At 38.5% G+C, this 18,076-nt stretch overlaps 1 protein-coding gene across 2 annotated transcripts; it reads right to left on the bottom strand.

The window, feature by feature from the left end:
- Window positions 1–969: 969 nt before the first annotated feature.
- LOC143879401 (protein TOPLESS-RELATED PROTEIN 2-like) lies at window positions 970–15,573 on the bottom strand. 2 transcript variants are annotated; one of them, XR_013251288.1, is made up of 26 exons: window positions 14,551–15,573; window positions 14,267–14,446; window positions 14,071–14,184; window positions 13,843–14,001; window positions 13,302–13,479; window positions 13,083–13,209; window positions 12,865–12,974; window positions 12,601–12,739; window positions 12,361–12,470; window positions 11,882–11,951; window positions 11,654–11,727; window positions 11,468–11,563; window positions 11,283–11,378; window positions 10,946–11,073; window positions 8,610–8,844; window positions 8,366–8,533; window positions 8,152–8,259; window positions 7,935–8,069; window positions 5,921–6,031; window positions 5,646–5,828; window positions 5,374–5,502; window positions 4,745–4,840; window positions 3,998–4,183; window positions 2,708–2,880; window positions 1,153–1,707; window positions 970–1,056 (listed from the first exon to the last, which is right to left on the bottom strand). XR_013251288.1 is itself a non-coding variant. In XM_077381779.1 (25 exons), exons 1-25 carry the CDS (start codon window positions 14,628–14,630, stop codon window positions 1,494–1,496), a joined length of 3,399 nt encoding a protein of 1,132 aa, XP_077237894.1. In that variant the 5' UTR covers window positions 14,631–15,573; the 3' UTR covers window positions 970–1,493. The 2 variants fall into 2 exon arrangements, 1 of the variants encoding a protein (XP_077237894.1); XM_077381779.1 differs by having other exon boundaries at window positions 970–1,707.
- Window positions 15,574–18,076: the final 2,503 nt, after the last annotated feature.

The raw sequence follows: 18,076 nt of genomic DNA, 5'->3' as shown, positions 1-18,076 counted from the left end.
CGTCCTAGGAGCGGTCAAGTAATATTTTTGGCGTATAAAAAAGGTTAGAAATTTTAGAAATATTTTTCTTTTCCTAACTTTCCCAGAAAATTCCTGCAATCCAAACAGTGCCTTGTTTGGTTGCTTGTTTTGGGGTGATTGTAGGAGTTTCAAATGCATGAGATCTCCCCAAAGCATGTTTAGTTGTCATTTACACCTTTGACTACTAGACAACTTCTAGACATCATTATTGTTTAGCGCCTACGTGGCGAAGATGTTCCCTCCATAATCTTCTCCCCTTTTTTCACCAAAATGGAGAAATTTGTTTGGGGAATTAGGAGAAATTATTGTCTTATTCTTTCTCTCTTTCTCTCTCTTACTTCTCTTTCTTCCACCTATATTTTGATAATGACACCCTAAAGCTTCCGCTAATTTCCTCGCGCAACCAAACACTACTCGCAAATCTCCCTCCTAATATTCCATTCTTGTCTAATTCTCTTTGACTTATTTTTCTCCTATTCTCCCAGCCATCTACTAGCAACCAAACAGAGCAAGGCCTAGTGTTTCCTTCTCTCCGAGCTACTTCTCTCTCAACCCCTTCTTTTTCTTCTCTCTATCCCATAACCCTTTTTCTTCATTTTATTATCTCTCCCGTAGCCCCTTTTCTTCTTTGATCGGATGCTTGTGCTCACTCATTTATCATAAAACACACGATAGTAAAATGCTTGTGCTCACTCACTTTTTATCAAAATGACAGTGCGAGGGAAATGCATGAAACATAACTCACATGTTTCAGGAAACTATTGGAAGCAGAGCTACATGGCAAAAGCCAAACATTCACGGCTTTTCTACTAAAAGCAACAACAGATGAAACCTTTTTCAGATAGGCATCTTTCTAAGGCTTAAAAAGGAACCTCTCCCTCACTATGTTTTTTTCTCCTCCCCAATAAAAAAATCCTAAAATATATTTCGCCTTATTGAACATAGAGATAATAACACCATAAACTTCTCAATGACAACAAGAAAGCTACCTATGAAAATATAATCAACATCAACAATCTCAAAGAGGGATGTCTCCTACAAAACCAAGCATCTAATAAGAAAGAAAGTAAAAAAGAAAAAAAAAAACTTGAGACTCCTGCAAAGGAGTAATGAGAGGAGAAGGTAAATGACCTTTTAACCTCCATCCGGTTCATCTCATGTATCCACAATACAATTTTAATATCAGCCCCTGAAAAAACTTTACAGCGGAAAATTATATACGCTGAGGCTTCGTCTGCATGGTGTCAAATAAAAAAAGGTGGCTTCTTAGCTTCTTCTATATGGAGTTTTAGTTCTTGTGACTGTCACCTGGGAGGGGGTTCTGATGCCTGATCACTCAACAAAGGAATATCAGCCCCTGAAAAAACTTTACAGCGGAAAATTATATACGCTGAGGCTTCGTCTGCATGGTGTCAAATAAAAAAAGGTGGCTTCTTAGCTTCTTCTATATGGAGTTTTAGTTCTTGTGACTGTCACCTGGGAGGGGGTTCTGATGCCTGATTACTCAACAAAGGATTGGAGGAGATAGAAGGAAGAGACCCATTGTCTTGAGGGGGAGGAGCACCCCATTTCAAATCCATGTCCAAGGGCTCAACCACATGTACCCCACCGTCACTCATGCCAAGAGCAATCTGGTTGGGTTCAGATGGGTGAGCTGCAATCACCAATGGATAGGCAGAACTGTTGCTGCAAAATTCAACACAATCCAAAGGATTTGATCAGTGTCAAAATACATACTTGCATAGATAGTCATCGTCAGAATGATTGTTTTTTAAACAATATTGGTATTCTTAAAAGCAGGATGCAAGAAGAAGAATATTGAGTCCTTTTCTCAAAAACACTTGTCAGAATCTGTGATACAATCACAGTTCTGTTCAAACAAACGCAATGCACCCTCTCTCCCCTAAAAAATGCCCTTGAATTGCTCTACTCGTCTCTCACCATGTTCCCATCACTGTTTCTTTTTCACACACGCATTGCCCGAGCATGTGCGCGCATTGTTGCATGCCTCCTTACTAGAAAAAGATACCAACTACCGCTTTGGCGAAAGTAACTTACTAAATTCAAAATAAAGATTAGGGAACTGACATCTACACTCCTTTCAATATTCTCTCAATTTTGAACTTCTTCCATTGTCCTGTACACTTCCCAACAAGCTATTCAAAACCAGTAAGAGCAGCGTAGAGGAGTACCGATTTCAAACACGGGAAGGAGTACCGATTCCAAATGTTTTTTTAAGTATTTGGAAGCCGTTACAGTGCAACCACCACAAGATTAGTACAAGAAACATGTCATTAGGAAATTGACCAGTGAGCCAAAAGACAAAGCATTTGATGTGAAAAGTGAAAACCATGATTAAAAATTGTAACATTTATGCAAAAACAAAATCAAGATAACATAGCATCTCTCAGGTGTTAATTTTAGTAAATTGTGTGACCTTAAACAAGTGTCAATCCAAAACCTGCAATCACCACTAGCAGTTTCATTTGTTTGAGTACTTAAACACACCCACAACATTTAACGTGCACATCTAGCAACAGAAGGGTTATATAAGCAATTACCGCTAATTTGAGTACTAAAACACATTGACAACATTTAACGCACGTACCTAGCAACAGAAGGGTTATATAAGTAATTACAGCTAATTTAAGTACTAAAACACATTGACAACATTTAACGTGCATACCTAGCAACAGAAGGTGGAACATAGGCAGAGGGTGCTATCCGACATCGGAGCCTCAAGCTGTCCGCATCAAAGACTCCAACAGCACCATCACAGAACCCAGTGTATACCAGCCTACCATTACAAGAGTAGATTGCACTTGAGATGGGAGCAGAGAGTGTATCTCTAGGCGACCACTGTACAGGGGAAAAATACTATTAGGACAGCAGCAGAATGGACATTAAATATTAGGATGATACACAATTGGTAGATGATCAAAGATCCTTTAATGTGATTTACATAGAAGCATATAGTCGATAAAAAAAAACCATATCTCGAAACATTTAAAATTCCATTCCCATCTCTGATTTCTTGCTGACACCACTATTCTATCTCCTTTTCTTTTTCTTCTTTTTCATTTGATACGGGAAGGTCGGAAATCATATCCAAATTCTCAACTCCTAACAATATTGCACTCATCAATTAAAGTCATGATTAAGTATAACTTCGAAAAAACTATTATATCCATTTTCTTGGGATGCGGTGATGTAGGACCGGGAAGGGACTGGTGGAGACGAATTTCTGGGCAGATTAGGGACTGTTGGGGCTGGTTTTAAGTGGTTTATGGCAACAGATTTCGTGGGTATTTCTGGACAAATTTCGGGGAAGCTTCCGATCTTGGTTCTTGGACTTCGGTACTGCGCTCGAATCTTGATCATTGTTGTTGATCACCTTCGGAAACTTAGATCCTTCGCCGGAAGAAATTGTCGGAAACTCTTGGATCTTTTGGCCCTGATACCAAATTTGATGTAGGACCGGGAAGAGAAATAGAAGTAAGGGGATAAAAGAGAAAAAGAAGAGAGAAGAAGAGAAGAATAGAAGAGGAATAGGAGAAGAAGAATACGTAGAGAAGATGAGACGAAATTAGGGAGAAGTAGAAGAAGAGAAGAAGAAGAATAGACGAAAGGAGAAAAAGCAGAATAGACAAAAGGAGAATAAACCTGTAGAGGGAGAAGCCAATCAATCTTTATTCAATAATCATCAAAGTTCACAATAAAGCTGTAAAGAGGCCTATAAATAGGCAATTAACAACCTAAAAGATAGAAACCTACTAAAATAAGAATTCCTAAAAGACTAAACTTCCTAATTCTAAATAACATAGAAAATAAATGCCTAGACATCCTAATGGGCAAATATGCCACCTATTGGCCTATTATCTGCATCATGCGGGCTTGAATGCTCTACTGTCCAAACATGAAGTGAGAATGATGAAAGCAATTTGACTAATTCGATATGTAAAGGTAGAGAACTTACTGAGCGCAAGCAATCGAGCTTGCCATCATAGACAGCAATTTGACTTTCATGGACCACTAACAGATGTACTTGGTCATTGTGGAACTGAACTTTGGTTTCTCCGACTAATGGAGCTGGCCGACCAGCAGGTGCTTGTATTAATCTTGCTTTTTTCTTCTCCCACCCATCAATGCTCCATACACACAGCTGCAATTAAGTCCATTGGAAAATAGAATTAGGGCAGAGATAAAGACAGACAATGCACAGTAGGTCCACAAGGCAAGAGACATTAGTATTTTTCCATTTTGATACTTCTCTGTAATAACATCTATTGATAAAATTAAAAAGGTGAAGACAAATCAGAAAGCATTCCAATTTTTTTAAAGCTGGAACTGACCATACTGCCATTTTTTTTAAAGGTAAAACATTTATTGATTGCTGAATGAGAAATACATCATCAGGGACGAGAAATCCCATATAATGCAAACACAAACAGCAAGCACTCGAAGCCCACGAACCCACAACCCAAGGGCTGCAAAATGTTAACTACCCAACCCCAATAACCAAAGGCAGTACACTACAAAGATGCAGTACAGTTCACTAAAAGTCTAAAACCAACAAATTGGCAGAAACGCCATTCAACTCCCTGCAAAACCGATCACTAGATCGGTTTTAGTGAACTGTCAGTTATTATTAATCACTGCTCCCATGTTTACCAAATATTATAACTTAAAAAATGCTAAATCAATCGTTTTCTCAATCACTTACCTGTGCATCAGCCCCTGAAGAGACTAACACATTCATGGACTGGGAAAATGCAAGGCCGGTTATTCGCTTTTGATGGCCCATGAGCTTGATTTTAACCTGCCAACATGCAAAGGTGTTGAATATTAAGGCGAACGACCTAAGTAACCAACAAACAGCCAATGAGAATGAACAATAGTTCTGGTATTACTGAACAATTGACATCTCAATTGTCCATGGATGGCCAGCAAAATAACATGACTTCTCTGATCATTATCATTCTGTTTTGACTTCAATTCTGCTAACAAGTTAACCGACACTTATCGTTATAATAAATTACCCAAATTTAACGATTTCTACAATGTATACTCCAGTCCAGCAAGCATGTTAGTGAAGACCATGGTATCTACAGTTAGCATGGTACATGCGACTTCCAACAACAATGCATAAACAAAAATGACATCAAGTTGTGGCTCCTACGAATATTATGCAAGGATAAAAAAATGATCTTGACATTGTCAGGTTAATGACTTGTGAAAGGTCAAGATATTTCACAAAATTATCAGGTTTGAATGATCGGATATACACACAATCTTAGAAATCATGTACAAATAAGGCAATATCTGTCTATATATGAGCACGAAAGGCATCACCTCATCGATCCTGACATTGTATATTTGAATAGTAGAATCTTCCATCCCTATGGCAATGATATTATTATCTTGTGGGTGGAATGCCAGAAAGGTGGCTGCAGGAGGAGGTGGCATGAAAGTCGTCATGACCTGAGATTGCATGTTACGAGGTCAATAATTTCAGAATATCCATTTGGAAGCAAACACGTGACCCTGAAGCAAATGGAAGTTTAACCAAAGAAACAAATTTGCATAGCTTCAAAATTGACAAACGAGAGACAACAAATATGGACCTTAAACGTCATCATGTTGAACAAAGAAACCTTCCCACCAGATGCAGACATGACATATGAGTCATTCTTAGACAAGGCGATACAGGCAGCCGATTCTTCAGTTTGGTTGGCTTCACTTGTGTCATTAGTCATGAGAGTTCCAGTCGCAGGTTGCCACAACTGAGGCTGGACTGACGCAGTAGACTGAAAAACGCATAGGAAAGAATGGAATCATAAATCAAAGGTGACAGAAATAGATTATTTCAGTTTTAATTGTACAAATGACAAAATCTAACCTTTCCAGAGGGGTTCCGATCAGTACGATGCCATTTCCATAACTTATGGACTGCATTGGAGAACAGGGCTAACACTGCTAGCCCAGAGTTGGTGTATATCAGCCGTACAACCTGGCAACAAGAGATATGAGAATGACAATTCTATAACCAGACAGGTGAGTTACACAAATGTTAGAAAGGGATGGAGTGAAAAATGAAAACAAGGCAAAAAAAACTTATAGGAAAATCAAACAATGTTTTCGAAACAAAACCGACAAGGCCAGGCCAGCCCAATTTAAGCGGAATAGGCCAAATTGATTGTTTCATTTCTCTATTTTCAGTTATTTTTATATATTTTTCCTTAAATTTCACTTTATTATAAATTTATTTATTTATGACATCAGAATTCAACCCAGTTTGAAGCACAACCAAATCAAAACAGCAACCAATTCTGGCTCGATCACCTGGTGGGTTTCTAAAAACTTGTAATCAACTAGTGTCCATCATAATATCTGGAATGAAACACTTAATCCAAAAAATCAGAAGCTATTTTCCAAACACGTGTTTGTAGAAAATATGATAAAGATTAATACAAAAAAAAATAATGCCTGTGCAAAACTATGAAAGAATTGAAAATGAAATACGCTCCTCCTCCTTCTTTGGATCATAGTTACCAGAAACTTCCCTAGAAACTTCCTAGTTGGATGGGAAGCTAGTTTCGGAAGCTACTTTCTTCTCACGTCCCAAATTTAGGGTAAACGTGCTCCATACTTGCTCTATAAATGCTTCCTACTCATTTTCTATTTTGGTGATTATCCTTTCCTAGAAGGGTGTTTTTTGCATTTTGCTAATGCTAAAGGAGCGTGTCAAAAAAAGAGTGCATTTAAAACTTACAAAAACATCATTTGTTTTCAAATGAAACTAATATATATTTTTGAACGACATTAAATCTACATGAATACTCAACTCAACTAAGCCTTTGTCTCAAACTAGTTGGGGTCAGCTTATTACTCAACATTAAATCTACATGAATAAAACATATAAAACTATAAGGGCCCGTTTGGATACCTCATATTTTGTATTTGGATTTGGAATTGAGTTTTGAATACAAAATGAATAGATCCGGCAGCTCATGTTGAGGGAGACAGAGAGGGAAGGGGGTACTTCCTACTGGAGGGGAGAGATTGAGGAGCAAAAAGGGCGAAGGAAGCTGCCAGATCTGTGGATTTCCAATTACTTATTTACACAGCATCTTTGGAAATCTGATTTTTCCTCTGTCAGTCGCTGAATCGGAAATCCAAGAATTTGATCCGGATCCAATTCACAGTGCAAGGAGGGCTGCAAATGTGAGAAATCCAAATCAAAATCTTCTCGGCATCCAAACGGGTCATAAATGCCTAAAACATGTAATTCTAATCAGTCGTGAAGTCTTACTACCTGCAATCCTTACCCACATTAACTCAAACCTTCCATAACCCTACTTTTTCAATACACTTCTTGTTTGCTTCCAACGAGGCTTATTACATGCTTAATGTTGATTTCAATAATGCTTCTCACATGTTTCCACTCTACTTTCTCTAGAGATTTACGATTCCCACATTTTTCTTTCCTAAACCCCTCACTATCTGCTACCCGCTTATCTTCTTGCACCCACTTCCCAGTTTGGTAATCACAATTTTGATACTGACACACCTCTCTTTAATTCAAGCTTCTCAAAATCAGTTGTTGAGGACTTTGTAACAACTAAGGAGCAAAGTGCAGAATGTAGGATTCGTATACTAGCTCCCACATGAAAAGAACATGATTTCAAGACATATCTTAAATTTTTTAGGCCCAACCCCCATATTTTATATTTTTACAGCCAAACAAGTCCTAAAACAGTTAAGAATCACTAATGTCTTCCTCCCTAAAGAGTTTTGATGGCTTTAAATTAGCTTATGTGGCATGCTTAGCTCAATCAAATTCCTAACGTCCAATTCTTAAGCATACCTTGCTCAGCTCAATCAAATTCCTAACGTCCGATTCTTAAGCATACCTTGCCAGTTGTCAAGGTGTCGGGCAACCGTAGAGTTTTGAGCTGAGCTGAATCAACAATATCAGCCAATTTCCAGCTCTTAATCTTGTCAACATCTGGTTTAACATCGACTGTCCTGTTGCCGTCAATAGCAGCCTGCAATTTCATTAAATCATGTAATCTATCACAACTGCATATTATGGTTTAACATGTAACTGAAAAGCATAACAACACTTACTAAGCTATTCATAGATACTGCTGGGGGCATTCTATCAGATCGGTCAAGGGTGGCAGCAAGAGGAGCAGAAACATTCGTCACAGAATTCAAAGGATTAACAATAGGAGGCTGCAAAATGATCCACCGAAAAGCATGTTTAGAGAAAGAACCGCAGGTGCACGATATTGAAGTTACATTCTCCATAAGAAAATTAAGAGAGGAAATGAACAATTACCTTTGTGTTCATTGCCTCAGAAGGGCGTCGAGTCCCCTCAAATGTTCTGCTCTCCAGCATCCTTATCAAGCGTTGCCCGTCAGTGTTTGCTAAGATCTTGATTCCATTGTCACTTGTAGTAACTGCCAGCAATGATCCCTCTTTGTTGAATCTCAGCCGAGGGCTCCCCTGCAAGGTGAAGTAAGAGAACAATTAAACAATCTGTCATTCTAAAAACAATTCAACATGCGTGAGTTACACTAACCGGCAATCCACCATCTGCATCTGCAGTGGTTAATATATTAATGTTATCCATGTCCCAAAACTTAATCTGAAATTCATCACCAGCGGCTAAGAAGCGGTTCCTTGTTGTGTCAAACTGGATAACACCTGAAGAAGGTTTCCTGAAACCAGAGTATGTCCTTTTGATGGCTCCTTCACTCTCGTTCCACTCAACTAAGTGGGACTCACCATCTTTACTTGTTCCACAAGAGAAGAGCCTAGAGGAATATGTAAATACTATAACAATAAGATAATGCAGAACAAATTAGTTCATCCTATATGTCTTATTAACTTGAGAATAATTCAAAGAATTATAATATTATATGGGATTTGCTGGGGACCATTGCAGGAGGCATTTCACGGACAGGCTGTTGCATGAGAGAGCAACGACATAGGCTCACTTTTCAACAGATTTTCTCTTATTCATTTAATTCATCTGATGTGGCTGCTCTCCCATGCAACAGCCTGTCCGCGTAATGCCTCCTGCGATGGTCCCTAGCAAATCCCATATCATGTGTGTGTGTGTGTGTGCGCGCGCGCGCGTGAGAGAGAGAGAGAGAGACAACTATGTTTTGATAGGCACAATCTCAACTCCTGGCATATGCTTTAACCAGCTTTCAAAGGCTGCTAACAGCTTTTTGACGGAAAAGTGTTTCTATTCCGTCGGACCAGATAAATTATCTGATCCGTCGACCAGAAATAGCGTGGTCCCACGTTATTTGGGTGATGCAAACCATTCATTTGATGGGCCTTGACATAGATAGGGTGTGCCCAAAAACTCATCTCCATAGGATCATCCTAACCCTTCAATTTGTGGAGGTTAAAATGGACGGGTTTAAACATCCACAAATCTGTACATTTTAAATCTCCACAAATAAAGGGGTTAGGATGATCCTATGGAGATGATTTTGGGGGCACACCCTATCTATGTCAGGGCCCATTAAATGAATGGTTTGGATCACCCAAACAATTATACACACACACACACTAGTAAAAACCCCGTGCGATGCACGGGCCGACAAAGAACTGTACGGACCACATCATAGGTTGATCCAAACCGTCCATGTGATGGAACACAACATAAATAGGTTGTGCCCCAAAAATCATTTCCATAGGCTGATCCTAGCCCTCCAATCTATAGAGGCTTCCATAATATGTTGTTCCTCCTAAATCGGATGGTTAAGATCACCCTATAGATTTTTTATTAAAAAAGCATAAAGGAGGGGGGTAAGATTGAAATTATGTGGTTTTAATGGGTGCCTTTGTTAAAAAGTATAAAGGAGGGGGTAGGATTGAAAATATGTGGGTTGAATGGGTGCCTTTGTTAAAAAAAGTCAAAAAAAGTGATATGTAATTCTCATAGAATTTTCAAATAATTCAAAAAATCCTTTTCTTTTCTCTTCTCCTATATAGTATATAGATATATGAGAGAGAGAGAGAGAGAGAGAGAGAGAAGAGTTCCTACTCCCTGGAGTAGATAACTTATGTACTCCCTAAGCTTAAAATAAAGTAGGGGCCACATTGTTTGGGTGATGCAAACCATTCATTTGATGGACCCTTTCATAGATAGGGTGTGCCCAAAAAATCAGCTCCATATGCCCTTCGATTTGTGGAGGTAAAAATGCATGGGTATAAACCTTCACAAATCTGTCCATTTTTTGCCTCCACAGTTCGAGGGGTTAGGATGATCCTATGGAGCTGATTTTTTGGGCCCACCCTATCTATATGTGAGGGCCCATCAAATGAATGCTTTGGATCACCCAAAAAATGCGACCCCCACTGCATTTTAAGCTAGTGTGTAGATAAGTTATCTACACTAGGGAGTAGGAACTCTCTCTCTCTCTCCCTCTCTCTCTCTCTCTCTCTCTCTCTCTCTCTCTCTCTCTCTCTCTCTCTCTCTCTCTCTCTCTCTCTGTATTTATGGGATTTGCTAGGGACCATCGCAGAAGGCATTTCATGGAGCGGATCAAAAAGCTGTAAGAAGCCTTTGATAGCTGGTTAAACCATATGCAACAAGTTGAGATTGGGCCTATTATATATAACAATTGTACCAATCAAAGACAAAGAAAACATCAACAACAAAGTATTTATCTAACAACAAAAATAGTAATGGTTTTAAATTTCGGTTTCGGTCCCAATACTATATTTTTTTTTTAAATCAATTTTCCAAAATTTAGACTGAAATTTCAGCCGATTTTGTAAACCCGAAATTTTAATTTCGGGTTTCACAAAATTTCTGTTTCAGTTTCAAGTTTCAACAGAAATCCGAAATTTCAAACCGAAATTTAAAACCATAATTTTAAGGCTCATACGCGTCACCTGGTTCCATCTGCACTATATGCCATTGTGGTGCACCAAAGTCCAGGGGCATCATAATCAACTCTAGATCCCAAGCAATCATAGAGCCATGCTTTAATTTTTCCATGAATATCAGTGGAGAAAATAAACTGCACACAAAGCTAAAGTGAGATTTTTTTTTTTAATGGTACAAAGCTAAAGTCAGATAATTGTATAAAATTAGCAATTATTGTGAAGTACAATGTAGAACCTTCCACTCCATATCCACCACGTGCCAAACATGATCAACTTCTACAGTTCCATACTTTCAATAAATTATCTAAGAATGACACAGGTAATCATGGGAAAGAAGAGGTACCTGGATCGCCTCTTTATGGTGGGGGCAAACAGAATATACAGGAGCTTCATGGCCTTCAAATATATGCTGCCTTCCTCCAGATACAGCATCCCAAACCTGCATTTATATAATTAAGTACATCGGGACAAGATCAACTTCCTTCATGTATCAAAAAAACCAAATATGTAAGATTTCAAGGTAGTGACCTTAATTGTCTTGTCATCACCACATGTGATGATGCTTAGTTGCTTGTTAGGATGAGAAAAGGCAATATCATTTACACCACCAATATGAGCATCGATCTATATCAGGTACCACCATATACAAGGAGTCAACAAATTATACTTTATGTTTCTATCAACACAACAAAATATCCATATCTCTGAAGTTACCTCCAAATGCTGTTTTAACTCTCCTGTTGGATTGTAAGTGTATGTCTGAACGATATGCTTGGAAAATGCAACACCTAGAAAAAAAATATAGCAAAGTATAGCTAAGAGAAAGACGAATCTTATCATGGGAGACATGCATCTAGTGTGCTATAAATAAAAGAATCAGATGGTAAAAAAAAAGAATCAGAATAAAAAACAACATAAAAGTGACGCAAAATTTATATGTACCAAATATAGATCCATCTGGGCCCCATATACATCGATTGACAGATATTGTGGCATCTTTCATCAACGTTGTCTGAAATTAAATCAGGATTAATTATTTAAACAGTTTACAAACGCATCATAGCAGTTGCATCTATAAGAATTAATTCAAGCTGTATGACGTTAGTACACAAACCATGGTTTTAAATTTCAGCCGAAACTAAATTCAAGCTGTATGACGTTAGTACACAAACCATGGTTTTAAATTTCGGCCGAAACGTTTAGTTTCGGCCGAAATATTTCGGTTTCGGTGGAAAACGAAACGAAATTTCGGTGAAACGTTTCGGTGAAGTACAAAATTTCACCGAAATTTCGTTGAAATTTTTACAAGATTTCATCCGAAATTTCGTACCGAAACCGCATGACCGAAACCGAAACCGAGATTTAAAACCTTGACACAAACATAAGAAGCTATTGTTCATGCACAGTCCAAGAGACAATACCTGTAGTGGCATCGAACAAGCCGAAACATCCCAAACCTTAAATTTTTTATGGGCTAGCCTTTCTCGAGAACCAACTTCCCATATCCCAATGTCACCAACATTTGTTCCGACTAAAAGATAATATCGAAGACAATAACAAAGCTCAGAAGTGTAGAAGGTGGAAGTGTTTGCAATCCAAAAATGATGAAACGAGTGTCCACAATTAGGAAAAATGGCATAAGAAATCGTACGAGTAACTACCTAGAAGAATTGTTTGTTGTTGTGGATGGAAATCCATGCTCATGACACTCGAACCCTGGTTAAGAGAGCGCACGACAGTTTTTGGAAGATCATCTTGCAAATAGATATTAGGTGGATGTGATGCACCAGAGAATGACACCTAAACAAACCATGTTTGAACATGCTGGTTATATAGGCACGAAAAGATAAACACTTACCAACCAACAGCCCAAAAAGAAAGCCAACCAATATCTATTTCTCAAATATGTTTATATCCTTTCACACCTCATCAGATTGGACAGTGCGGATGCGCTTCATCAAGTGTTCAGAATCAGCTGATTGATAATCCATCCCAGAAGCACTTGTAGGCGTTCTTGGGTGTCTCAAAAATGCAGCTGCAGGCATTCCAAATACCACAGTTTTAAGCTAACAATGTTTCCAAAGAGATTTTAGAAGTTTGAATTAGCCACAGGTGAAATAGGACCTTTTCAAAAGAGGCTCACCTGCATTGGGTGGCTGCACAAGACCAGGGGGTCCCGCGGCTACACCAGTATGTGGTAAAGAAGGGTTAGTGCTTGACATCCATCCTGCAATAGCACTCGGGGAAGGAGAAACAACCGGTTGAAATGGCTGCATGGTGAGGAGTTTGATATAAGTAAATGCTCTAAGGCAGTACAGTAAGAACCATAATTATGCATGAAAGATGGACCCGATTCTCTTACACTATGAGCACCAATCGGAGGAAATGCCCCGGCTTTAGGAATGGGTCCTACAAGGGGGCTGTTGGTGGGAGGCGGAACACGAGCCCCGTTGCTGGGAGCACATGTGTGGTCGGTAAAAAGTGTTTTGATATCAGGGTTCGGGCGAGGATTCTTGCAAAGCTGATGCTGCCAATTAAGACTGAAAATGCCAAAACAAATGGTTAAGAAACATGTCCAATTAAAGAAAAAGCAAAAGCTTTAAAAAGATAGAATTTCAGACAACTTGTACTGTAAAAATTTTAAGATTTCCGGTGCTGCTTCAAATTTCTTGACATCAGTCCATTAAAAAAATTTGTTTGCTGAACTTTTGTTGCACATGTGATGATAGGTGTGTGATGGGAATCTAGTAATAACCAATTAAATACAGGACACTAACGCTCAAGGCTTCCATTTTGACAAGATGTAGTGTAAAACTGTAAATACCCAATGGATCCATGCTAAAACACATTTCTAGATATTGCTCCAAAAATAATAGTAGACACAGTTAAGAAAAAAAAACCACCTTTGGTTAATCAAAGTACGCAGTCGTGAAGTTTTAAAGGGCGGAAATGTAAGTTTGTCACGGAACAGTGGATTCGCTTCAATAAGCTTTTTAAGTTCCAAGAGCATGATATTCCGGGCAGATTTCGTATCCCCATACTTGGAGAGCTGCTCATTTTGCCTACATACAATAAGAACAAAGTGCATTAACTTCCAGTAACAAAGTATCAAAAAGGACCTGGGTGACTACCTGAAATTTTCCAGAGTAAGCAATTGGGTGATCTCCTTGAAAAGTTCTTCATTGAAGGATGCAAAAACCTTGAGATCCTTCACAAGAATTTCAACAGCTTTTGCCCGGTCATTTCTGGAAAAAAAAAATCACAGATGTAATAAATACCCTGAATGTCATCAAGAACAGATTAGAAAGGGGAAAAAACAGAACCCACCTATCGAGAGCTTCAAGATACTTTTGTTTTCTTATCTCAAAAAATATTTTCATTGAGTATCGGTTGTCTTCAACCTTAGTGAACCCACATAAATACCGTTCAACTTCGTCCCATTCACCCGCCTGAACTTGATCCTCAAAGTATTTCATATTGAAGAAAAAACCCGACTCTTGTTCCAACCTAAATTTCACATAGAGCCGCCACATAAGCAAAAGTGCAAAACAGAGCAATGATAGTCTAATAACTTGTTTGACACAAAAACAGATGAGAAGAGAGGGACTTACTTATGGACTGTTTCCTTAAACTTCTCTTCATCCAAGAACTGTAAGATTAGGAAAACCAGTTCCCTGCTCAAGGACGACATATTTCCGGGTGCCCCTAATCGCTCCAGCGCAAATATCTGATATCAAACTAAAGAGAAAAACAGAAGCAAGTAACAAAAAGACAGAATCCTTTACCCCAACTTCGATCCAAAACCGTCGATTAAACAACTCCAACAGAAATTTCCTTCAACCCTAGCCACAGAAACATCAAAAATACCAAACCAGAATGTTCACCACTAGTACTTAAAAAGCCCCTTCTCCCTCTCGAAATCTCAACGCCGCTCTGTAAACGTGAAGTACATCAACTATCTAGGTCAAAATACCTCATTTGTTTCAGAGAAAACACAATTTCCTTTCAACCCTAGCCACAAAAACAGCGAAAATACCAAACCAGAACCTCCACCACTAGTACTGAAAAAGAAAGCCCCTTCTCCCTCTCGAATCCTCAATAAAAATCAAGTACGTCATCAATCTAGGTCAAAACACCAAAGATCTGTGCACAGAACAGTCTAAAACCTCCTCATCCTCTCAAAAGAACCACCTTTCTCCCCTCTTCCTCCAAACTACTACCAAAAACCCTAATTTAGAGCCTGACTAGACCAAGATCCCGCTATAAAACAAGAATAATACAGAAATCCTGCATAAGAAAGTCGAAAATGCAACTCCAAATAATCGATTACCAAATCCAATTCACAATATATCTTTATCCTCTTCCAAATACTACAAACGAGCTTCCGATCTGAAGATACACAGAACTACAAAAAGGAAATGAAAATATAAAAAGATGTGATTTGGAGAGAGAGGAAAAGCAGCCTTACGAGAAATGATTTTTCTAGGGTTTCTTTGCTCTTTCTCCCTTCACTTTTTTTTTTCTCCTCTTCCTTGCTCTGCAAGTTTTTCTTCTTTGTCTATCTATCTCTTTCTCAGTTTTCTATTTTCTTCTTCTTCTATCTCGCCTTTTTTATAACCCTATCAACCCCCCTCTCTTACGCCCTCGCTTTTATAGGAAAAATGTGATTTTGTTTTATCCCTAACTCACCCCTCTGTGTACTTTAACCAACCAAACTTCCCAACTCCCAACTCCGGTCATGACTCTTGCAGGATTACCAATTTATCTTTGTCCCATACGAAATTACTCTTTCCTTCTTTTTATTTTCTTGATCTTATTTCCTTCTTGACCACTTTAGGATTTAGGGTTTAAGGTTTGATTAAGATATGAAGAATCCATAGGGTCCGTTTGGATACGTGGATTTTAGAATCCGGGATTCTTCAAAATTGTAGCTAAGAGACAAGAGAAGAAGTGGATCAGCCATCGTTTTTTACTCGTTTTTGACTTCTCTTCCCTCTTTCCGTTAACAAGAGAGTAGCAGATCCTCCCATATTTTCAAGTTTTAGAAATCTCAGGATGCTAGAGAGATTTTTAAAACTTGAATTTCTCACTTAAAATCCAAGAACGCTGTCAGGACATCATACAACAGCTTGGTCATGAACCCTCTTTTACACTGTTTTCAAATTAAAACTTGGATTCTAAAATCCGCGTATCCAAACGGCCTATAATTGTGCGGAAAAGGAAAAGAAAATAACGTGGCAAATGGAAAGAAAATAGAAAGGAATTGGAAAGGAAAAGAAGTGGTATGAGCGTTCTGTTGTCAAGAAAAAAAAAATCATACAATATAATCTGTTAGATTGAAAGCACGGGAAACTGATTTCTCCCAAAGATGATCATAACCATCATGATAAACCCACCTAGAAAGGTGCGCTTTCATCCCGTGCATAAGGTAATTTTTCAAGGAACAATATGATTCGTGGAAATTTGTGTACTATTTCATTTTTATTTCTTGAATTTTGATCTACTATGTTGCCTTTTTTTTTCTTTTTTTTCTTTTTTTTCTTGGTGTGGAAAATAAATTATTTAGAAATTCGGGTCCTTGGATAAGTAACCTGCTTTCCAAAATGATATTTTCAGATAATGATTTTATTCTAATTCAACTCTATTTAGTTTTATTCAACGGTCGAGTATAGCATAGGGGTATTTTGGTAAAATCGACAGCAATATCCACGTCTCAGAAAAATACGGAAACTATTTATTGTCGGTTCAAATGACAGGGGGGCACTAATGTCGCTTTCAAAAATAAAAACAGGGCACCCCCGTCTTTCAGGAAAAAGAATAGGGTTAATTACGTAAATGTCATCCTATTGATTCAGGCGCCACGTCATCCTTCCTCGTTCACATTTACTCCCTCCTTTTCCGCATTTTTCTTTTCTCAAATATTCGCTTCTGCCTACCAAAAAAAATAAAAAAAATTATTCGTTTCTGCTTTTTAAAAGGAAAAAAAATCAACACAGATTTTATCGACCAATCAAACCCGTCATTTTCTTGTGTAGTGCGAGGTAGCTGTCCCGTAAGAGATAAGCACAACAACTTATCAACCTCGATAAGTACTCCAACTTTTCTGACATTTATCTCTGTCCCACGTTCTAATTTTGTATTATGCAGAATATAAGCGTACGGCCAGATTAGACAAAGGCAAGCCGTCCCGATTCCCACCCAGCTAACGAACTGGCACGTGCCGGTAAGTGGACAGTGTTACTTTGACACGTGTCGGTATGAACTTTGAAGGGACGATCGCACGGTGCTGAGAGCGTGATTTTGACTGTATCGCCACGTCGCCGTGGATGCTGTGATGAAAAGCAAATGACTCATTTTGGCTACAGAGATATTACCAGTACCATGTTTTGATAATTGCACTAACTCATCTTGTCTTTTATCCTGTCACAAAGTTATTACAGTTTCAAGAAAATTCTCGAAGTCATATTAAAGTAAAAAAGACAAGCTGAGTTTGCAAGATTGTTAAAACATGGTAGTGCATGTTTTGATAATTGCACTAACTCATCTTGTCTTTTATCATGTCACAAAGTTATTACAGTTTCAAGAAAATTCTCAAAGTCATATTAAAGTAAAAAAGACAAGCTGAGTTTGCAAGATTGTTAAAACATGGTAGTGCCAATATCAATAACCTTCTCCGTTTTTCCATACGGGATTTGCTAGGGACCATCGCAGAAGGCATCTCACGGACCGGCGAGAGAGCAGCCGCCTCAGAGAATAAGACAAAAATGTTGAAGACTGAGCCTATGTGGCTGCTCGAAAGGTTGCAATTTGTTCTTGAAGAAGAAGAGTTTATCGGTCTCTGGCATGTTCGGAAGGCCAAGAAGCATGAGAGTTATAAGCTTCTTCACTTGCAAATCGACCGGGAGTGTTTGAGGGGCACTACTTTCTTTTGAGCAAGATAGTACTCTACATTCTCACGAAAGAATTCGTGTCCTCTGAATACCTTCATGTGAATCTCTCATCTTCCTATGGTGCATAGCCATCTTGCTAAGTCACCATGTGCCTATACCACCATAACATGGCATCGTCGATGAGGTACATCGTGGGCGTGTGCACTTTGTCTTCTCCATTTCCCATAACTAATTCCGCAACTCCTTG

The sequence above is a fragment of the Tasmannia lanceolata genome, unplaced genomic scaffold (genome assembly GCF_043159265.1).
Source record: "Tasmannia lanceolata isolate RefF3 unplaced genomic scaffold, GAP_Taslan_0.1 ptg000002l, whole genome shotgun sequence".
Classification (NCBI taxonomy): domain Eukaryota; kingdom Viridiplantae; phylum Streptophyta; class Magnoliopsida; order Canellales; family Winteraceae; genus Tasmannia; species Tasmannia lanceolata.
The sequence above is the reverse complement of the archived record's forward strand: the minus strand, read 5'-3'. Positions and strand labels throughout refer to the sequence as shown.

What these genes read in the sequence shown, in the direction of transcription:
- LOC143879401 (XM_077381779.1), bottom strand. Translation starts at nt 14,630, where the DNA reads ATGTCGTCCTTGAGCAGGGAACTGGTTTTCCTAATCTTACAGTTCTTG. An exon ending in GTGATGACAAGACAATTAAG is followed by an intron (nt 11,379 to 11,467) that starts GTCACTACCTTG and finishes ATATAAATGCAG; the next exon opens with GTTTGGGATGCTGTATCTGG. An exon ending in AGCTCGATTGCTTGCGCTCA is followed by an intron (nt 2,881 to 3,997) that starts GTAAGTTCTCTA and finishes TCCCCTGTACAG; the next exon opens with TGGTCGCCTAGAGATACACT.